The sequence below is a fragment of the Synchiropus splendidus genome, chromosome 5, assembly GCF_027744825.2.
Source record: "Synchiropus splendidus isolate RoL2022-P1 chromosome 5, RoL_Sspl_1.0, whole genome shotgun sequence".
Lineage (NCBI taxonomy): Eukaryota > Metazoa > Chordata > Actinopteri > Syngnathiformes > Callionymidae > Synchiropus > Synchiropus splendidus.
The window spans coordinates 32,128,844-32,151,361 of NC_071338.1; the positions used below are offsets into that span (position 1 = coordinate 32,128,844).

Here is a 22,518-nt window from a genome sequence, read left to right on the forward strand (position 1 = left end):
ACAGCTGCAGATGCAGCGTGGCACCTGTAGTTTAACTGTGGGATGGGCCAGTGAACGTCAGTTTCCACCTGATGTTGTGCCGCTCCCCACTTGAAAGAGAACAGTAAGGGTTTGATGAGTTGCACTGGGATCCACTTGAGAACCAGGGAATGTGTTTCCTCTGTTATTCTTTTATTCAGGTCATGAAGTGGCACTTCAAACAAGCATTAAAAAGACGCCGTTGACTCAGAATTGACCTCAGGGTGGAGCTGCAAACCTCCACCATGACTCTTCAATGTTTAGCTTTGTCGCTGAGTGCCGACCTGCCCTTCAGTCAAAGAGATGACGCTGATATTTCATCTTAATCCTCACTATTCAGAGAGGTCAAGTCGTTTTCTTCCCAGTCTACTGAGCGCAATCTTAAAACCGGCCACAAGATGGTGCTATTTAGCGGGAGAATACATGTGGGTCGGTTCAGAAATGCGCCGTTGTCTTTTCGCTCTGCAGAGCTGAAGCCTCGAGGCGTGGCGGTGAATCTGATCCCAGGTCTGCCGGCGTACATCCTGTTCATGTGCCTGAGGCACGCCGACTATCTGAACGATGACCAGAAGGTGCGAACCCTGCTCACCTCCACCATCAACAGTATTAAGAAGATCCTCAAGGTTGGTACCGGAGTGTTTCGCTGCCGCAGGATCAAGCCGCCCTCTCCCTAACCTCCGACCTCGTCTTGTGCTCAGAAACGAGGCGACGATTTCGAGAGCGTCTCCTTCTGGCTGGCCAACACCTGCCGCTTCCTGCACTGCCTGAAGCAGTACAGCGGGGACCCGGTGAGAGCGACCGCCGCGCTGGCTGGAGGCTGGCTTCCATGGCCTAAACTTCTCCGTCCCTCTCTGTGCTCCGTCCCAGGCCTTCATGAAGCACAACACCTCCAGACAGAACGAGCACTGCCTGTCCAACTTTGACCTGGCCGAGTACAGACAGGTGATCAGCGACTTGGCCATCCAGATCTATCAGCAGCTCATCAAGTGCATGGAGTACATCCTGCAGCCCATGATCGGTCAGTTGGCCTCCGCCCGGCTCTCGTGGTGGTGGAGGGTTGGCGTTCACTGCTGCTTTCACCCTGGCAGTGTCCGGCATGCTGGAGCATGAGACCATCCAGGGGGTGTCGGGTGTGAAGCCCACCGGACTCCGGAAGCGCACGTCCAGCATCGCAGACGAGGGCACCTACACTCTGGACTCCATCTTGAGGCAGCTGAGCTCCTTCCACTCCATCATGTGTCAGCACGGCGCCGACCCGGAGCTCATCAGGCAGGTGGTGAAGCAGCAGTTCTACATCATCGGCGCCGTCACCCTCAACAACCTGCTGCTGCGCAAGGACATGTGCTCCTGGAGCAAGGGCGTGCAGATCAGGTGAGACAGCCACCCCGGGTGTGGGGCGGAGTTTGCGTCCTCCGCGTCACGTGACCCCTTGTTTCAGGTACAACGTGAGCCAGCTGGAGGAGTGGCTCCGCGACAAAGGCCTGATGATGTGCGGCGCCAAGGAGACGCTGGAGCCGCTGATCCAGGCCGCGCAGCTGCTGCAGGTGAAGAAGAAGACGGACGAAGACGCTGAAGCCATTTGCTCCATGTGTCAGGCTCTCACCACGGCTCAGGTCAGCGCAGAACACTTGATCCGCCTGATGTTATTGTGTCAGGAGGAAATGTTTGTTTTGTGTTTAGCGCCTGATGTGACTCACTTTTGTGTCAATGTTCTCTCCAGATTGTAAAAATCCTGAACCTCTACACCCCTGTCAACGAGTTTGAGGAGCGAGTGTCAGTCGCTTTCATCAGGACCATTCAGGTGACGCACTCTTTTTACTTGTGGTCTGAATCTAGCGTCACGGGGTCAGTCTCTCCAGCAGATGGCAATGTTGGAATCATCATGTTCTCTCCCTCCTTGTTGAGATATTGAAGGATCCTGAATCCTAAATGTCCAAATTGCCATAATGGAAATGTAGAATAGGGGGAAGTCAAAAGTGGAAGTGACTAGTGCAGCATCACCCGAACACTATATGGGGACGTCAACAAACATGGCCGACCTCCAGATCCATCTCTCTCCAGGCTGTTTCTGACCCTCTACATCCCGACCCTGCGCAACACCTCACCACTGTTTAAATGAGACGCTGAACACAAACATTCCCCACCTTTACCTCTCAGACTCCCGCCCAAAATAACCAGCACTCACTACACGCCGTCAGCAAGGAACAGCATCATAAAAAGATGGACTTATTTTAGCGTCATTAAAAAATTTTAAATCTACAACAACAATGAAAAGAGTAATCCTGGAGGGACTGCTGAGTCATCTTGGCTCCAATGGGCCTAGATTAGTTCTCATGCATAAGATCAAACACTGCGGCTTTAATAAAATATAACCAAATGAATCAAATTGACATGAATAATTGAAAACAAAGTGATTTACTTTTCAACCATGTACGGGGCTTTTGCTTCCCTCGAGTGGTCATGTGAAGAATGACCTGAAACCGCTTTCATCAGGCGTGTCCAACGCAACAGGCCAATATTTGAACAGTTTTTTTGCTGCACACTGATGTTGAAACTGTGTATGTGAATGAGTCAATCTCTAACCAGGACCTAACCAGAATGCAATATCAGTTCCCCTTTTTCATTCTTGGAAGACTGTTTTTATCAAAAAGCATCTGTTTGTGTCAAAATGGCGCTCTTCACAGGAACTCCAGGTGTTCTCCTCCCTTCCATCTGTAGCACCGTATCCGTCTTTGGGAGTTCATTGTTTCACAATACTCCCCACTGTAGCGAGCCTCATACAGTCAGATGATGGAGCAGATTTGGTCCACTTCTATCGTCTGACACAGTTTAAATACAGTTATTCACCTTTTACCTTCAATACCAGGGTGGTTTAGTGTTTTGGCTTGATATTATGCACCTCTCTAATCTGATCCTCCTGTGGGTTGAGAAGGACCTGACAGTTTGGGTCGGGATTAAAGGTCAAGAATCTGGAGCTCCCGGTTGATGGGTTCGTTTCATGTCAGTGGTTTGGTTCGGTGTTGGTTAAGTGACCGGGCTGTCATCTTGTGGTGGAATGAAGAAGTGCAGTCAGTCTAACAAACCGCCGTGCTTGCCATGTTTCCCTCGCAGACCCGTTTGCGAGACCGCTGCGAGACGCCTCAGCTGCTGATGGACACGAAGATGATCTATCCAGTCACGTTCCCCTTCAACCATTCCAGCCTGGCCCTGGAAACCATCCAGATCCCCGGCTCGCTCAACCTGGCCTTCCTCACCCGCGTCTGAACCGTAACACGCACACACACTCGCCGTGTCCCCGCAGTTCAGTGAGCAGAGCCATATATTTATTCCCGCCGTCCTCGCGGGGTCGTGTGACTGACGTCAAGAATCAACTCTCTTAACTTAGTGCGCTCGTTCTGACTTCATTCACGGCTTTGTACAAAGGCCCGCCCTGATCCCCAAAACTCCCCGCGTAGTTGCAGCTCTCCTCTAGTTGTGTTCCTCCATTAGCAAGTTGTGTACTTCCCTGAAAGCCTCGTCCTCGTTCCTCCATCCTCCAGCTCAATCGACTCGCCCACGTCTGTACCATATTATTTATACATATATAAATAAAGCTATAAATAAGACTAATATATGGCAGATCATCCACTTTATTTATTGTACAGGCGCCCAGCCTTTTCCCCACAGATCATTGGGTCTCAGTCCAGACTGGGGGTGTCGCTCGCGAGTGACGGGAGGAAGTAGAGCCGCATATCACACATACACACGCTGCTTATTCCTGTGTTTTGCACTTTTGTTTACTCTTTTTTTAAGAAGAATTTATCGCAGTATTTTCTGTCTTCACAAGCAAAAGCCTCTTGAGCCTTCCTGATGTTTGGTGTGGGCTGACACACACACACACACACACCCATGTAGCGAGGCCCTCGGCGCGACCTCAGAGCCGCTGTTGAACTCAAATCTTTCTTCTGTTGTCGAGCCACTCCAGAAAGTTGGGGGAAAAAAACAGCAGAATCTTGTCATGTCACTCCGCTTCTTCATTTCTACTCCTCTTTCATCAACAAGCATTTTTGGAGGTTCAGCCGATGCTAATTCTGACGTAGCAGAACCAGAAAATGTGGATCAAGTCTCTGACTCTGCATCCGTCCATTCACTGATGAATCATTTTCAGCCGGTTGAGCCTTGTATGTGACAGTCTCATGCTGTTTTGACTCAACCCCGGTTGCTGAGTGTGAAGGAGTCTCACATCATTTTGCTGGTGAGTCAGAGTCATTTATCGTGCAGCTTTTTTTTTTCCATATCTTCATGTTCTAGTTCACGTCACGTAATCCATGTTTACAACGCCAAGGCCTGAGCTGAAGGCTTCACCATGCTGAATGACACAGGACTCGTGAGTCACAACACAACCGTTGCGACAGATCTGGATGCACTTGAGGTTCAGATTTCAAGTCGCCTGGACTGAATGAAGAAGCTGGCTGGCTCCCTCTCACCGATCAGTTTGGAGTGTCTTCCTCCCACCTGCTCAGAGGTCGTGACCTTCTGTAGGCTGCTGCAGCTCAGCGTGGCCACCGTCGTGAGCAGAGAGTTTCCACAACACTGCTCAGAACAAAGGGGAGCCCAACCTGCTGCACAGTCTTCTCGCTTCACGCTCAGCCGCCCGTCACGGCTCTCGCAGGAAGTTCCCACGCCCCCGCTGCCTTGTTGCTTTGACTCCTGCTGTGCCTCTCTTCCCTCTCCTCAACCTTATTTGACCCCCAATCCAACTCATTTCTAATGAAGGTGCGAACTGATCCCGTGACGAATGTTTTTATTGGTTTTAGCCGCACATGGTGGACGGAGCCTTACGTGTGTTCGGACCGGTGCCGTCGTGTTTTCTCGTGATGTCGCTGATCTGGCTTCCTGTCTTCACCACATTCCCCGAGTCAAACACCGCTCCGCCGCTCTCAGGAGAGTCCACAACATGTTAGGTGTCCGTCAGCGTGGCGTCCGGAGGTGTCGCTCCGGCGCCGACCCGCGTGTACAAACTGGACTGTTGCTAGTTTCTGGTAGCTTCGTGAATGTGTTCACCGTAAATAAACTTGGTATAAAAATGTGGATTCTGTGAGTCAAATAAACTGATCCAGCACCTGAAGTCGGCCCTGGCCTCTCTTTTCTGCTGCCCTGGAAACATTATGACCGCACCGCCATATTTGACTCATATCCCGTTTGACCCTTGCGACTGTCACCACACCAGCAGGGAAACGTCATGTGACCACGTCAGCCGCCGCGCCACGTCCTCCCAGGTGAGTTTATTCTTCACTAAGAGGCTTACTCTTCCTCCTCCGTCGCTCCCCACAATCCTCTACAGTGAGGAGCTTCAGGGACCTGATACCTGCTGACGGACGTCGTGAGGTGATGTCTTTCTTTCACTGTTACTGCTGCCTGTCTTTTGTAGGAAACCCTTTCTTAATGTAGCAAACAGGAGACTTCGATCGGTGAGGCTTGTTGTACCTGTTTGTTTTGTTATTTAAAGGGTCATTTGGTTGTTTTCCTTTAAAAATATGGAGCCATTGATGTTGTTAGTCTGTAGGGTTCTATCCTCAGCTCATGTTCGGCACCAAAACAACGGTTTCACGCCTAGACTTGAGGTGCAATGAGTTCATTGAAGTTGTTGCAAATGTTGTGAATATGTTTGTGATATTTTTTTCGCTCTTTATCTTTATATAAGCCACAGCTTGTGGTAGCACGGTTCCCGGAATAGCAGTGAAGCTTTTCTCAGAGAGGGATCAGTAGATTACTGTGGCTTCTTATCTCTCACTCACACACACACACACACACACACGTGTACTCTCCCCCCCCAAACCTAAACACGTGGTTCATCTGAAGCAAACTGGAACCCAGCGAGAATCACCCACTTATTCTGAATTCTTCATCCTCAAATTTGGGCTTAAACATGTGAGGTCCAGCCAAATTGTCCCCACAAAGCTAAATGTCCTTGCAGGTAGGTGTGTTTCTGGGAACTGGTCCCCACAAGGATACAAACACACACCAACAGACTCCTGCTCTCATTCATTCACTTGATAATGCACCACACACTCATCCACTCACTAACACTCACACACACTTGTACCGCTGTCTTGTGGGGACCGCTCATTGCCATCACCCTTTCCCCAGCCTCCCACCATAAACCATACCATCCAAAACGCATGGCTCACCTGAAACAGGGCTCTAGAAGTTTGAATCCTCAATTGAAGGCTTAAACTAGTGGGGACCGGGAGCAAGGTGCCAGGCACATACACAGCAACATACTGTGACACCACAACACACCCGCCATAGTGTTACCAAGACCCACTGACTCACACGCACAGGTCAACAGGAAGGAACTGACAGGTGTGTGTCCTGGCCCAGGTGTGTCCGTGATCTGCTGCAGTCATGTGTGACCAGACCTTCGTGGTGGCCACCTTCGGCCCGTGCGACAACTGCACCACCCCGAGCCCCCTGATGAACATCTACGTGAAGAACGAGGCCATCAACTACTGCTCCCTGTGTGTGGAGCGGGTACGGCAACACACACACACACACACACCGCCCGCCACCTTCAGCCTTCTGGCCTGGTTCTGTTGGACTCTGGTGGAAATCACTGGCTCATTTCTAGGTGTCTGTGACCTCCAGTTCAGCTGCACCCAGGTGCTGTTGACTTAACTTAAGGATATAAAAATATATATATAAAAATTTAAGGAATTAATTAATCGAATTAATCACATTTTATGTCATATCTGCTAAAGGTCTCCTGATAAAGAATGTGAGTTCTAGGATATTAAAACATTGTAGTGCACGACTAGTCAGTTGAATACAGTGAGAAGAGAAGATTTGAAATCCAGTGTTTTATTGCTGAACTGTGCTTCATCAATGAACTCCAAAGGTAAAGGTCGAGCACATCCACAGAGCAGTGAGGCCAGGTGCATGGTTCAAGGATGTCAAACACATACAGCAATACAGTGAAATAAATACAATAAAGCTGTCTTCAAACATGTCAAACACATACAGCAATACAGTGAAATAAATAAAACTCTGAAATAAAATAAGGCTGTCTCAACACTAAAGCTCAATATGGCAATTCAATAGTACAGTATAACACGCCTCTAAATGAAGAACCGTTGATACTCATAATTAATTGCGTTTTTTTTTTATGGATAAACTTGTATTTATTCTCCAGTTATTATGCCAAGCTGAGGCGGAATAAATATAAATAAAACGTTTGCTTGAGGGGGCGCAGCAGCCGACATGCGCGTTCACGAGCGCGGGCTTGCCCTCTGCTGCGTGCACCTGCCTCACGGGAGCGCGCCGCAGGAGCCATCAGCATCACTGGAAGCCACTTGCAGCGTCAGCTTCAGCCTCCCGCATGTCCGCCAGCGAGCTGTGTCCCGTCCCCGCAGATGGCCTACCAGGAGCTGCAGAAGGGGGAGAGCCTGGCGTCCCTGCGGAGGGAGAGCGAGAGCCTGAAGAAGAAGCTGGAGGTGGAGCGAGGCAAGCTGAGCGACGTGGAGCGTAAGTGTCCGACCATAGGCGAAGCACATCTGCTCCTCAGAGTGCGCGGTGTTACTCTCCGGTCTCTGCCGTCTGATGACGTCACACAGCGGAGGTTTGCTTGTTTACTTTTCCTGCTCGAACTTTCTGATATCGTCAAAACATTCTCATCTATTTAAAATGCCCTCGTAACGTGCTCAATGGGCAGAGTTACACGCAAGTACCTGGTGAGTCCGAGTGTTCAGCGACACAGATGTGGATCATTTTCACGATGAAAAACCTGTGTAAATCAGTTATAACCAGGATGGTTCACCCTGAATAAAACGTAGTGTAATGGTGCCATGACATTATGTGCTATAAAACACTAGACTTTTATGTGGCATAAATACGTTATTTAAGTGTTCTCAATGGAAATCACAAAACCTCTAAATGGTCAATGTCTTGGCAAAAGAACTAAATATGATTTTATGAGACAGTATTTTCTTAAATGTTTTTATTTATTTTGAGGGAACAAAATGTTAAAATAATTCATGAAAAGAAAGAATTTAAAGGCAGTCTAATCTAATTTAATTCAGAAAGACGTAAGAAAAGAAGAAAATAAACTTCTAAAAAATATAAAATGAATAACAATCATAATAATAAAACCCTTGGTTTAGAATTCAAATCGTAGTTCTGCATTTGCTCCGACCTCACAAGGGTCGCGCGCTGTCTTACTGAACCAGGCTCCCTACTTCTTTGTTGTTCAGTGTTAGCCGTGAGGGCTTGTCTCTCCGGTGCAGCAGGCGACTGCTGAAGAGCAGATGGCAGTCGTTTTTCTGAGGTAAGAACTCAAAACATGAGATACTCACCAAAGCAAACTAAACAAAATGTTGTTCAGCATCGGTTTAAAAACAGCATATTGTTAAGGCTTCATTCTTTCAGAACACCGTATCAGCACTTGTGCACATATAAACCAGCTCAGAGACCAGTAAATATCTAGTAAACACAAGCCAATAAAAATGGGTCGCCACTTGGGTCGACTGTTGTAGAGTTCAAATCCAGACTGAGTCACTGCTGTGGCTCCGGGTGCTGACACATCTCAGCCACCAGTGCTCTGCCTTCTGTGTCACCCGAGTTGACCATCGGTGAAATAGTGTTGTAGTTGACACCGTCCAGCCCGCAGAGACCAAGACTTGGAGGACCTGAGTCAAGACCAAGACCATTTAAACAATTTCAGTTCTTGATTTGTCCGGAAAAACTGACCACAGTTTCTCGTGCTGTTGGAAATAAACGTGTCTGCATGACTCATAGACTCATGCTTCTGTACTCTGAATCCAGTTTGGCCTCTGCTTTGGTCTTGCTGCTCTAACACTGCGGTGAAAAGCAGACCTGACCAAACGACTGCTGAGGGAAGAGGATCCAGTTCCTATCATTTATTAAGATGAATGGAGACCATACATTGAGTCACTGTATCGGTGCCATGACAGTGGATTGAGTTATATAGTTTATTGGCCCGGAGCGGTTCTGTACCTTGGTTTCGAGCTGCTGGCCTGAACGCTCCAGAGCTTCTCCTCCTTTCACTGAAGGGGTGCGTCTGTCTGTGCAGTGAGCCAGGTTGCAGAGAAGGTGGAGGTCGTCGGAGCTCTCTCCATCAAGTCCCGCCGCCTGCTGAAGGGTCACACCAACAAGGTTCTGTGCATGGACTGGTGCAAGGACAAGCGCCGGATGGTCAGCTCCTCTCAGGTGAAGACAGCAGGGGGGTCCACATGTTGCTCCTGGGTTGAACTGAAACTCATGTGTTGCGCTGGCTCTGCTCTTCTCTCCAGGATGGGAAGGTGATTGTGTGGGATGCTTACACCCTCAATAAGGTGAGAGACGGGTCGGCTGCACTGTGTGCAGGAACCTAGCGACACGTAGGGACGGTCTTCTGAGGCTTCATGAAACAGTGTCGCCAGAATCAGAGCCACTAGACGGCGCTCTCCGCTCAAAATTCAACGACACCTCACCTCATTTTTAAACCAAGAGCGCCACCTGCTGAGCTCTGACACTGCTTCATGAACCAGCTCATCATTAGCCACCTGAACTTCCTGCATTATGTTGTTGTTCACGGGCAGCTGTGCAGCAGCAGCAGGTGCATTAGAAGCCATGTGAGAACTAACCTTGCTGGTGTCCAAATGCACCGCTGCCGCCTGAGTCAGGGGTCAGCGTGCTGGAGCTCATCCCTCTATCCGTCCTCTGAATGTGTGGCGCCGCGGTAACAGGCCTGCTGCTGTCGTTCCAGGAGCACGGGCTGTCTCTGCCCTGCACCTGGGTCATGGCCTGCGCCTACTCTCCCTCCGGCTGTGCCGTGGCCTGCGGGTGAGTGTCTGGGCCGCACCTCAGTTCCTCAGAAAACAGATCTCATCTAGCATCCAGATCATAAACTGATAGTGCTGCGGAGGGTTTTCTCTTTTTCTTCTGTTTCCTTCCTCAATGAAGCAAAGCTTTCTGTCCACCTCTATTTCCAAGTGCTGATCTACGCCCCTCAACTGTTGCGTCTGGGTTTTCAGTCCTGTTTTTTAGCCTTTTGTGTCTGTCTGGAGAATAAACAGACTTTTTTTTCTTTTAATGGATGCCTCTCATTTCACTGCTTCACTGTATCAGCGACCGCTTCCCACCCCACTCATGATGTGTCCCGTTCTGTCCCCTGTCGCAGTGGACTGGACAACCGCTGCTCCGTGGTGCCGCTGTCGCTGGACAGGAACGAAAACCTGTCTGCCAAGAGGAAGCCGGTGGCCATGCACACCAACTACGTGTCCGGCTGCACCTTCACCAACTCTGACATGCAGGTGAGACTGGAGAAAGACCCCAGATGCAAAAGCTTCCAGGTCAGACGCCTCTTTTTTTGCAATACTTCGTCGAAGGTTGGATTTAGCTTAGATTAAACATTTTAATCGCGATTAATCGCACTTACGATGTAGTTAACTTGTAATTAATCGCACACGAATCACACTTTTTGTATCTGTTCTAAAGCAACTTAAAGGACGTTTTTGTGACCAGTCATGTTTTTTTTCAATAATCATTCTTATGGTAGGTTTTGTCACCTATTCATTGCTCTAACTCAGTCAGTTTTTACCTCCTGGACAAGTGACTTTTTTAATCCCATTTAATCTCCCTCTCATGCGCCGCCACACCGAACCCTCGGTTTCATGGAACTTGATTTCCTTGAAATGAGGGCGACACTCATCTTCCTCATGATTTTTCTTTCATTTCTGTAAAAGCCTGCCGTTACTGTAAGATGCTTGTTTTTTCTTTTGCTTTATTGACGCCGTGCTTTTAGTTTCTCTTTCTGGAAGCGTCTGAGACGCCCACTGGTGGAGTCCTCTCTGGTTTACACTGCTGATTCTGCTCTGGTCCATAACTCCTCTCACGTGCAGGGAAAGTAGGTGGTTGAAATTTCCATAAGCATGTGGAGTGATCTACCGCTCATGAGGGCGCAGGGGGCGGGGCTTGTCACCACTTCACCCTTGTGCCGTGTTGTTATTTCTGAGCATTATTAAAACTGAGTAAACCAGTTTTAATAATGCAACAATAGCCAGTGTGTGAGGCTGTGTGTGAGTGCTTGTTTATCCTGCCTTGTGAGGACCGTATGACTTAGTGGACACATTTGGCTGGACCCCATGAGGTTAAGCCTCAATTTGAGGGTGAAGACGCCAAAATAACTGGCTCTCAGTTTGGTCCTGAGTCCTGGTTCAGGTGAGCCATGTGTTCTGGCTGGTTAGGTTTAGAAGGAGAGGCTGGGGAAAGGGTGATGGCCGTGAGAGGTCCTCGCAAGGACAGTAATACAAGTATGTGTGTGAGGCCGTTCAGTCAACTGACTACTTGAAGACTGAAATAGTGGCTGATTCCACTCTGCATGTCAGGGAAGGGTAGAAGAGTGGACACACACACCGGGGTGTCACTGCGTTGGCAGGGTATTTATAGACGCTAAGAGGCTTTTATCCGCGACCTGAGGGCAGAACATTTAACACACACACTCTCACACACGTCGCTCACTCAGCCGGTGCTTGAAGGGCCCCTCTGCTTCTCATCTGTGCGCCACAGAGCAAGGACCTGGGTCCTTCCACCGCTTGTGTCGCCGTGATACGCACCCATAAATGGACGGGAGAGTCCTGCTTTCATGGCAGCGTTGGATCCATGAGTTGGTGAATGAAACTGGAACAAAGCAGCCCACAGAGAAGCCACTCAGGATTCATGAACAGCAAGTGGGCTCTGGCCTGTGGCTGGAGGCTTGTCACGCTGGACTCTCCTTTACACTTGAGTTTCCCATAAAGGTGGAAGTTCCATCAATTGATGGCCAGTGGACTGTGTTTCAAACTCACATCGGACTGTTGTGTAGCTCCCGCGTGTTGTTTCCCTCACTCCTCCATAACGCTCCAATGAGGCTGTGGGACCTCACCCAGTGGATGATGATTCCAACCGTGATGCCCTCCGTGGCTGCCGGCCTGCACGTCCTCTTCCTCCGACAGGCTGCTGCGACTGCAGCTGCTGACACTCACAACATCAACAGCGTCCCGTCAAATGATCTCATCCTTGGTCGTGTCTCATCTGAAAGTCTCCCACTGTGTTCAAGCTGTTGCTGAGAAGAGCGTGTGAACTAGTATAGCTATACTTATGGGGACCATTTCTTGGAAACACCCCTCTATTTGGGGCTATTTGTGGGGACCTTGTTGTGGTCCCCTTGAGGTCAAACCTCAATTTGAGGAAAAACATTTCAAAATAAGTGGGACATTATAGTTCCATTTAAGTTTGTTTTCAGCCACGCTTCAGGTGAACCATGTGTTTTGGAGGGTTAGGTTTCGGGTGGGAGGCTGGGGTGAGGGTGATGGCCATGTGAGGTCCCCACCAAGACAGAGATACAAAGGCGTGTGTGTTGTCTAATCCAGCCTGGTCTCTGATGCCCCAGCGTGTCTCTAAGTGCCCGGTAATCTGCTCACGTCTCTTAAATTCTGAGCCCAGTGAGAGTGTTAATGGAGAGATGCTGACCTCACTGACCCTTGCTGTGTGTGTCTGCGTGAGAGCTGAAATGCAGATCAAGTACATTCTTGCTAGAAAACACATGGTCAGCAGACTCTTCCAGCTGATGTGGATGATCACACACTGGGACCGAACAGTGGTTCGGAGTGTAAAACGCTATCAACAGCTGAAGGCTTTGTGATGCAGCTGCCGACACGTCTGCTGTCCTGGTGAATCTCCTTGCTCTATTATATTCCAGCTGTCAGATATTGGTGTCGGCGACTCTCAACAGTCACTTCATGATGTTCATCAAAGAAGGAAGTTGTTATTTAGTCCTTCCCTTTTTCTGTCACTCTCTTTCTCTTGCTATTCGCCTCCAGGGTTTTACTGAACTGTTCCAGGCCACAGCAGAATCTCTCCTACACTAATACATAAATAACATATAAAATAAAAACAAAGAAATGAGAAAACTCACTCACACATGCAGTTTTTCTTTTTAATTGTGGTTAAATATATATATTCTGAGTGCAATGCACTCAATCGGACAGCAGGGGGCAGCTGCGTTAGTGAGCTCGGTCGACACAGTCACTGCCAGCAGCAGCAATAACAGCGAGGTGCAGGAAATAAAACACATCAAACGATCATTCATCATCATCTCAAAGAAAGAATGAAAGAATGAGGCTAGATAAGATCAGGAAGATAAAAATACAAGCAAGACGATGCAATGACTCACGCTAGTATCAACATGGGACTTTACTTTTATGGATCCTTTTGTAAAACTTCATTCATTCGAACGTCTCTTCCTCCTCACCGATCCGTGCGTGCGTGCATGCGTGCGTGTGTGTGTGTGTGTGTGTGTGTAGCTGCTGACCTGCAGCGGCGACGGCACCTGTGCCCTGTGGGACGTGGAGAGCGCTCAGCTCCTGCAGAGCTTCCATGGACACACGGCCGATGTCTTGTCGCTGGACTTGGCTCCTTCTGAGAACGGAAACACTTTTGTCACCGGGGTGAGACAGCTGTGCCTCTGTGGGCTGAAGGAAAGTCATGTTTTGCTGGCTACAACTTTGAATGTGTGTGTCTATGTTTGTGTGATGTCAGGGCTGCGATAAGAAGGCCAACGTGTGGGACATGCGCTCCGGTCAGAACATTCAGTCCTTCGAGAGCCACGAGTCCGACGTCAACTGTGTGAAGTGAGTTCCCAGTAACACATGGGAGGAAGGCGAACTGGCCTCACAGTCCACTCTCCGCTCTCAAAAGAACACAGTGGTGGCGGCTTCAGTCGCTTCCTCCTCCTCCGTCCTGCAGGGAGACACATTTGCGCCTCAGATGAATGAGACGTCAGTGGGCTCTGAGTGGTGCACTAGTGAGGCTTCATGAAACAGTGTCCTAATTTTCAGGGCCCAGTAGGTGGTGCTCTTGGTTTGAAAATGATCTTTAGGGATTCATTGAAATGCTTGTTCAAGTCCAAAGATTTAGAGCACAGAGCGCCATCTAGTGGGCTCTAAAAGTGAGGTTTCATGAAGCCTCATATTCTGCCAGACCGGATCAAACCTGGCTTCCTCTCACCCCCTCAGCAAGCTTCAAGCAGCGAACTTGCCTTGATCCTCCCCGTGGTGCGGGTCGACCCAATGACCCCTCCATCATCTGGCAGGCCGCCTTTTTAAGAACCGAACAGCTGATCTCACGCAGAGACACCTCCGTCATGTTCCAACAACCTGATCGTTCCTGTCCTCTTGAACATGGTGATTTCACAGTCAGTGGGAACAGTGGGGTGAATCAGTCCTGGGATAATGAAGGTTCTCAGGCGTCTGTGGAGTCCACCGCCCTTTAATCTCTCCTCCTGTGTCATGTCTGAAGCCCTTCTGTGAGATCAGCGCATAACTCAGTGGTGCTGCCCTGCGTGACGGCGCTCAGTGAGGAACAGGAGTGAAGTCATAACTTAAACAGTAGTCTGAGCCGCCGCGGGTGTTTGTGCTGCGTGCTGACGGGACAGAAGCTAACGTTCCCCCTGCTGGCTGTGCTCAGGTATTACCCCAGCGGCGACGCCTTCGCTTCTGCCTCGGACGATTCCACCGTAAGTCCTCGCGCATGTGACGCCTGTGTGTCGCCCGTGTTTGAGTCGTGAACCCAGAGTGCTCACGTCCACTGGTTTCTGTTGCTCCTCAGTGTCGCTTCTATGACCTGCGAGCCGACCGCGAAGTGGCCGTCTACCAGAAGGACAGCCTTGTTTTTGGAGCGTCCAGCGTGGACTTCTCTCTCAGCGGTAAGGACTCGCCACTCTCACCAAGAACCTCTTTCCTTTCATTCTCTCGCAGTAGGAAAAAGCCTGAACTTTGCTCACAAGTCTTCCCTCTCTGATTCCACTTCCTCCTCCTCCTTGCATCTCATGACTTCCTTGGAATCCCCCCCCACCTCCGCGGCCGGCGCCCGCAGGTCGCCTGCTTTTTGCCGGCTACAACGATTACACCATCAACGTGTGGGACGTGCTGAAGGGCACTCGAGTCTCCATCCTGTTCGGCCATGAGAACCGAATCAGCCGAGTCCGAGTGTCTCCCGACGGCACGGCCCTCTGCTCCGCCTCCTGGGACAACACTCTGCGGGTGAGCGAAGGCACACAGCTATTGAATTATGTCAGTAAATAAATGACACCAAGCAATGAGAACTTACAAACCAAACAAATACATAATAACAACCAAGCAGCTTCAGTCCACCCCTGTGAAACATTCCTGGATACAGACGTGATCCGCATCACCCCCAAAATTGCCCCATTCCTTCCCAGTCCCAGTTCACATATTTCCTAAAAAAATCCATCCAATTTGGTCCGTAACTTTCCTATTTATTTTGAACTCAGACACACAAACACGGCAACAGAGCGGCCAAACTGGTCAGTGGTTGGACGCTTTTATCATCATAGTTACTAATGGTCCACGGCAGGAGAGAAGGTCCCCACACAGGTCCGTGTGACAGCTGCCATGTTAGGAAGGTGGTGGTGAAGGAGGCGACAACAGTCTTCCTCGTGTCAATGTCGGATCAAAACAGTTCAGAGCGTCCGATAATATCAAGCCCAGCATCTTCCTGTCATGATCTTTCTCTGAAAAGTCCCGTATTTTCCTCAGTAAAGGTTGAGGGCGGGACGAAACCAAAAGTGCCTTCAACTGATGGGTGGATCTTCTGCAGTCTGACTCTTGAATCGTGCCAACAATGAACGCTAAAGACAACTAGCTGATGTCTGCTATGCCTTTGTGTTGGGGTCAAGCAGGTCCCAGATTTAGGGTTCAGATGTTTAGAGTGGGGGGAGTAGAGTTGTGCCTCAACATCGTGTCGGGAGATCCTGTCCTATATACCGGGCCGCTGTGTACGCTCAAGAGAGCGCCACCTACTGCAGCATGGCAGCCTCCAAAACAAAAACACGGTGCTGCTGGAGACAGGAGAGGCTGCTTTAGTTTATTGGACTGTAGTTTAGCTGCTGTGATCTGTCGCGTGTGAGGCTCAAACTGCACGTGCTTCTGTTTACTATATGTTTGAGTTCATTTCTTGAATGATCCTGATGTGTCTGGGCCATGGAGAACCACTGTCCACTGCGATGGCGGGTCATGGTCAAGCTTTTTAGGCTCAGCTTTGTGAGGATTAAAGCTTTGGAATCATGGTCCAAGTTAGATCAGGGAGACTGTTTACATCATCCTGGTGAGCGTGTCCTTGAAAGACCCTTCTCAACAGGGTCAGGTGACACGGCTGCCAGACGGCTGGTTTGACTTGCTGAAGTCATCAGAACAACCTGAGGAGCCGGAACTGATCCACGGGCTTCTGAGAGAAATGAGTGTGCGCGAGATCCGAGTCGGTCCGGGTGCAGTTCGGTCCGTCACCAGAGGGTGGTGCTGATGGGTCCGGGCACGCAGCAGCGCTCCCACATGTGGGTGACGGCCCAGATTGTTGTCGTGTTTCTGGCCTGGTTCTGCCGCTTCAGAGCTTCTCCTGGAGGCTTCCTCTTCACACCCTGCTTCTGTCTCGAGCAGGGCTGAACTGACCCGTCTCCCAGGTCACTGACATGTCTCTCCTCTGTCTCTCGCACAGGTGTGGGCCTAGAGCTGCTGTGATCCAGTGAAGTGGACGTCCCAGTCTGCTGACATCAGACCAGCTGCTGAAGGGTGTCTGTAACCCATGACCTAAATTACGAGCACAGTGTGATCGGTGTCATCCACCAGTGGTTGGTTTTCCAGTCGCCGATTGATTTATTGGAACAAAAGTAGATGACTCAGGGGCTTCACTCATGTCCAGGCCAGTTTTTCTACCTCAGGTTTACGTAACAATCCAGAACCCTCATGTCAGTCCAATTCAGTGTCTGGTCTCTGCGTGTCCGGGGTGCAAACGTCACCACGCCGTGGGTCATAATGGCCAAACCCACACAGATAAACTGGAACATTATGACCACTTCACTTCAGGACCCACCCCACTGGACTCTAAAGGTCATAATGTTCCAGCCAGTAGGTGAGTGTGAGCCAGAAAACTCTTATCAGCGTTGTCACTTTCGTATCATGAGTGTTTTTGTAGCTTGGAGAATAAAGCATATTTTAAGCTTATTCCTTGACCTGTGTGCTGCCTGGGTTTTGCACTCACGCCCTTCACTGGTACGTTGACTCAGCCCAGAACATGTCGTTTCCAAACCCGCCCTGGTGTCACTCAGTGTCGATCTAATCACAGATGAGCAATGAGTAATGAATCTTTACAGTCGGCTGTATAATCATAAATCTCTGCCTCATGTTAACACAGGCAAAAATGCTTTCTAGTCCAAGGAATGTGTGACGCCTGGACTTCCTTCACGTGCGCGGGATGGTTGGCTGTCGCAACGGAGTGCAGACCCGGTATGTTCTCACGCCGGCGGGCGGGCGGCGCCGCGGCAGAAGTGCCTTCTCAGCATTCTTCTGGCTCCCTCTGTGTTCAGCCTGGGTGTTGTCCCGGGTCACAGCAGATCCAGAAGACAGCATGTTCTGAACATTGCATGTGATTACAGTCAAATTCATCTGGGTAATTTATGCAATCAAAACACGGATCAGGAAATCCTTGTTTCTCAGTCACGTGACCTGGTGGTGACCTTTACTGAGCCACTCAGGTGGCGACTTCAAAGTGACGGTTTTAGAATGTAAGCAGCCACCAGGAGGCCCAGATCCGTCAGCTGCAACATCAGCTGGGCTGGTGGTTGCACCCCAGTATGAATTAGCTTATTCTAGCTCAGCTCTTTTTTCATTAAAATGGATGCTCCAGCGCCTCCCTTTGGATTGGTGGCTCACTGCACTTTTCAACGATGTTTTCATCGCATGATCAGCTCAAGCGTTTGACCCTCAGGTCGACCCGTATCCAACCCCAAAGGCTTGGTCCCAAATCTTCACGATGTGATGTGAACTGCAGGAGATAAAACATTGTTTTATCTGAAAGTGAAAGAGCCGAAAATTCCCCTCTGGTGTTTTCATTTCACGGCCTCCTTTTTCTTCATCACTCTGCATGTTTGGAGTCAATTGAGGTCATCGTCACCATCAAGGAAGCCAAAGTCCAGAACAGCTCGTCTCCGAGGTCATGTGACGGACCACAGTTGGTGTCCTGTCATCACTTGTCAAAGTTCACATCTGAAGGAGTGGGTGTTGATGAAGGAGCTTCAGCCGTACAGTCAAATCGCCTCCTCACATGAAAGAGAGCCAGAGGTGTCTCGGTTCCGGGACCCGTCACCTGGAAAACCCAGACCACAGGTTTTCTTCCACCACAGCCACAGCTGTCATGGGCTCGGGGGCGCAGGGGGGAACCCACCGGCGGCCTTGAAACACGCAACTTTAAAGGGAAATTTGCCACGCAAATTATAAAAAGAAAGAAAAAAAAGCCTGCTCTCACTACGTCATTTGACTTCCTCCTCCTTCCGCTCAGCCAGTGTTGATAGGAAATGTAGAAGTAGTTCTCTCGTTTCCTGTCAGGCTCCGTTTAACAAGTAGAGAGTCGCACCTTGAAAGGTCAGGCCGAGTGTTCGGTTTTGTTCCTTTCAGTCATCGAGAGTCACGTCACATTTGTTGCTGAACTGCACCATAAACCGATGCCATATCACTCTATCAAAAGAGTACACGACACCGTCTGCCAAGTGGCTGTTGTCATCATACGGTGCCTTCATTTCCTCGGCTTTAGATCGCGCTAGGATTCAATGGTTGTTTGTTTACTTTTTATTCCGGAGTCTTGACTGCGCGTTTCTACGCCCAAACTATCGCGAGACTTCAGCGCGACGCGTAGGCGGAGTGATCTCTTAAATGCCAGTGCGCTGACAGGAAGCAGCTACTCGCAGCGATGTCTCCCTCCGCCATCCGTACGATCAGTCCGCAGTCCGGTGTCGCTGGGAGGGTAAGTCCGGTCTTTTACCGTTTCATTCTCCATAAATGGCGGCGGTGTTGGTCGTATGTGGCTGTGAATGTGTGTCTGAAGTGGAGTCCACGTGTTTAGTGGAGTGAAATGCCCGTGTTTCGGCTGACAGGAGTCGTAATCCGAGCTCGGGTTCGTAGACGGACGCGGTCCTTTGTGTCGCCCGGCTGCTCACCGGCTTCACGGCCTCTCGGTGGACCGTGTCCCAGCGAATAATGTATGATTCGAACTTGTTTTTAAATTATATTTCACGTTATAAATATTCGGGCGTGAGCGGTAGATTTCAGTTTGAGGAGCTCAATCGTTAGCTTTTTGGCTAACATTGAACACAGTGTTCAGGTCAAAGACACGCACGTCTGATATTTTATGGGGAAAAAAACAGCGATGCAGAATGAAAATGGTCTGCTTCAGTCGGCCCTCCTGAGTTAAAGGGTGGCTTGGATGAGTGACGTGCGCTGACGCTGGAGTGCTTGCAATAACACTAGTGTAATGCTGGAGTATTAAAGGCTTTAGATGTGACGCGCTCACACACACCAACTGGGTTGAGAACGTTTGTGATGAAACGTTGCTCTGTTGTCCTGCGGGATTAAATGAGATTTGTCAATCTGGAATAATCTAATTAGGGTATTTTTGGTGCCGCCACTCATGAAGTCTTTGTGGATCTGTTTGCAGAAAATGCCGTGCGGCCTGTGGAAAGAGACCCTGGCCGTGGCAGAGGACTACCTGTCGGTGTGCAGCTGGGGCCCGCGGGGGGCCCCTCCGCCGCCTCCCGGCCCGGCCGCCGCCACCATGCGGCGCCTGGCGCAGGACATGGAGCGCCAGCACCAGGCCAGCTTCCTGTCCATCTGCCAGACCTTCCTCACGCACGGCGGGCCCGACCTCTGCTCCAGCCTGAGGAAGGTGATGGAGGAGATGGTGGGCGATGGACACTTGAACTGGGGCAGAGTGGTGTCTCTGTTCACCTTCACCGGGCTCTTGGTCCGACTCCTGCGGGAGCAGAAGAAACCGGGGCTGGTCCTCGGGCAGGAAGCTTCCATCCATCAGGGACTGGCTGAGACCATAGCAGACTACTTGGGCGAGGAGAAGAAGGACTGGCTGCTGGAGAACGATGGCTGGGTGAGTCCTGGCGCTCGCTGCTCTCCTGACTTCGAGACATTTGAATCATCATCATCCTCATCGGTCGATCTAGTGCCTCCGATGGTCATGAGGATTCGCTGCCTCAGAGGTGACCATGAGCTGTCATGTGCTGCTGAGGCTTCGTGAAACAGGCCTTGGTGTCCGATCCCACTTGATGGCACTAAAACGTTTGGATTTGAACCTTTTCAGTGGAATCGCGCCTCCTTTATAGACCAAGAGCGCCACCGACTGAGCTCTGAAAATGAGCGCGCTGTTTCGTGAAGCCTCAGAAGTGTACAGTTTAGGAAGTTCCTCGTGTCAAGTGAGTTCACAGTTGCTTCATGAGAAGGAGACGTTTTCCCAGAAAGTGTAGTCCTCCTGTGAGTCTTAGTTACCATGGCGACCCGGGCAGTTTATGGAATTTGAGGTCCTCCAGACCTCCTTTGTGTGGCTTCTCTCCGCTCCTGGCAGCAGATCAGAGGCATGGCCGCGCTGCCTCCCCCAGTAAATGAATAGCTGAAGGTCTGCGTCTGTGTCCTGGCCTCCACCCAGCTCCCCCTCACACACACACACACACACACACGCACACGCGCGCCGCCCCTCCTCTGTGGAGCCGCCAGCTGCTCTCAGCAGACGTGGAGCCCGTTGAGCCAGATGGACTTTAGTGGAGGACCCGAGCGTGTGGAGCACCTGGAGCAGGTGCTTCTGACCGCGGCTGCTGCGGGCGGGTCTGGTGCTCGTCATGGCAATGCAATGTGCTGACGCTGCCACCGCCAGGACTCGGGTGTTGACTGCAGCAGCATGACTCGGCATGTTCTCGCCTTCCATTCCGCTGAGCCAGCGCTGCACATGTTTGTTTGGACCAGTTGGACCTCTAGATCCAGCAGGGACCGACCAGTCCGCCTCGCCAAGCAGGTCTTTGACTCGGGTCTTTGACTCGACAGCAGAGCTGCAGATGTTTCCGTCTCAACGCCTTGTAAAAGCTCCGTGAGAACAGACGTGTCTCTCCAGGCTTTGGAATCAAAGATTCTGCTTTTCCATCATGGGATATTTTGTTATCCCTAAAATGATAAAATTCTAAGTGAATTTCGTGGAATTTGCTATGAACAATGGAAAAAAGCAGGCAGTGTTTTTGTGCCTCTCAGTCTCAGAGCTTAGTGGAGGGTGGAGTGCTGAGCGTCATCTGGCTGGATGGCTGCTCGGGTGCGATTGCTTTTCCTTCAGATCCCTGCTGTTGCTTGTGACTTGGATCACACTGCTGGTTCACTTTACTCATTGAACACCATGGAATAATGGGGCTGTGTTGTGGCAGGTGGCTGGCCGTACGATGCAGGAGCGGTGACACGGTACACTGAGATTGTGTTGTGATACTGTTTCACCATCACATTGTTAGAGCCGTCAGGTGATGCAGCACAATATGTTTGCTGTTCTGACATCACATCTGAAGTATTGTTTTTCAACTGAAAGTATTTTGTTTAACAATAAACAATGGGATGACTACAGTGACGTCAGTTCCTTCTCTGCATCACCACCGTCGTTCTCAGACCTGTGCTGGTGAGGCTTCGTGAAACAGTGTCCTTGTTCTCAGAGCTCAGCAGGTGGCGCTCTGGTGAGGTTTTCATAGAAACGGCTGTTCAGCGCGGATGGTGCCCTCTAGTGGGCCAAGAGGACACTGTTTCGTGAAGCCTCACCAGTGCGGGGAGGGGGGTGTTGATGTGTTTTCCTTGTTCTGAACTGTGGTTTCTCTCTGCAGGAGGGGTTCTGTAAGTTCAGCCAGGTCCAGAGCGTCAGTCTGGAGTCCTCGGTGAAGACAGCGCTGTTTGCCGCCGCGGGCGTCGGCCTCGCCGGACTCACCTTCCTGCTGGTGCGCTAGCGCGGCGCGCCACTCTCCACTTCACGTCGGTGCGATGTTTGACTGGTCCCCAGCGGCCGCCGCCGCCGGCACTTCAGGGCTGAATGTTTACACTCCTGACACGTTTGGTCACTTTGCTCCTTACGATTGTACCGATCATCTCAATGCCTTCAGAAATTGGGGAGCGAGTGACGTCGCCTGGTTCCTTCTCTCAAATGTGCAGCTGCGACCACGAGGTGGAAGATGCTCTCCTTGTTTTGATTCATCTGCCTCTCCGTCTCGTGCGTCGCCCGCGCTTTCGCCGCCTTCTCCTGTACAATCGACAAAGTAATATATTATATTTATGAGGAGGAGAGCGCCACCTGGCCAGCGGCGCGCTCCTCGCCCCTCACCTCGCCTGCAGCGATGTTGCGGTCAGCTGAGCTGAACCGCAGTTTCCCAGGGACCAACTTCAACTGTTGAACGAAACAAGCGCTCCCGACAGACGTTCTATTTTTACATTTTGGTTTATTTATTTCCTCGCTGTTTTGTAATAAAAGTTGGATCAGATGAAAACCTGAGTGCGAGTCTGTGTCGTGGACGATTGAGTCGCCCCGAGCCGCCCTCGTGTGTGTGTGTGTGTGAGACTCGGAAGTGAGACACACACTCGAGTCGCTGGTGGAATTTTGGCAGGTTATTTCAGGCCA

General features: G+C 50.4%; 3 protein-coding genes across 8 annotated transcripts in view; all 3 read left to right on the forward strand.

Moving 5' to 3' along the window:
* myo5aa (myosin VAa) overlaps positions 1–3,340 on the forward strand; it is a 36,135-nt gene extending 32,795 nt beyond the window's left edge. For all 5 annotated transcript variants that reach the window (XM_053865102.1, XM_053865098.1, XM_053865100.1 and 2 more), the window contains 7 exons: positions 487–641; positions 717–806; positions 886–1,036; positions 1,107–1,389; positions 1,457–1,631; positions 1,739–1,819; positions 3,130–3,340. In XM_053865102.1, coding sequence (XP_053721077.1) covers positions 487–641; positions 717–806; positions 886–1,036; positions 1,107–1,389; positions 1,457–1,631; positions 1,739–1,819; positions 3,130–3,282 — 1,088 coding nt within the window. In that variant the 3' untranslated portion in view covers positions 3,283–3,340. The remainder of the gene's footprint in view (positions 1–486; positions 642–716; positions 807–885; positions 1,037–1,106; positions 1,390–1,456; positions 1,632–1,738; positions 1,820–3,129) is intronic.
* Positions 3,341–5,252: 1,912 nt separating this feature from the next.
* Positions 5,253–17,060, forward strand: LOC128758776 (guanine nucleotide-binding protein subunit beta-5b-like). Of its 2 annotated transcripts, none has more exons than XM_053865108.1 (13): positions 5,253–5,385; positions 6,382–6,531; positions 7,410–7,521; positions 9,086–9,222; positions 9,306–9,347; positions 9,761–9,837; positions 10,175–10,307; positions 13,338–13,481; positions 13,573–13,664; positions 14,500–14,548; positions 14,641–14,737; positions 14,908–15,074; positions 16,546–17,060. In XM_053865108.1, exons 2-13 carry the CDS (start codon positions 6,406–6,408, stop codon positions 16,555–16,557), a joined length of 1,188 nt encoding a protein of 395 aa, XP_053721083.1. In that variant the 5' UTR covers positions 5,253–5,385; positions 6,382–6,405; the 3' UTR covers positions 16,558–17,060. The 2 variants fall into 2 exon arrangements, with proteins under 2 accessions (XP_053721083.1, XP_053721084.1); XM_053865109.1 differs by having other exon boundaries at positions 5,373–5,468.
* A 1,710-nt stretch (positions 17,061–18,770) lies between these two features.
* Positions 18,771–22,494, forward strand: bcl2l10 (BCL2 like 10). The gene is made up of 3 exons (XM_053865110.1): positions 18,771–18,846; positions 19,537–19,980; positions 21,734–22,494. The coding sequence occupies exons 1-3, from the start codon at positions 18,793–18,795 to the stop codon at positions 21,851–21,853; spliced, it is 618 nt and encodes a 205-aa protein (XP_053721085.1). The 5' UTR covers positions 18,771–18,792; the 3' UTR covers positions 21,854–22,494.
* The last annotated feature ends 24 nt before the right edge of the window (positions 22,495–22,518 follow it).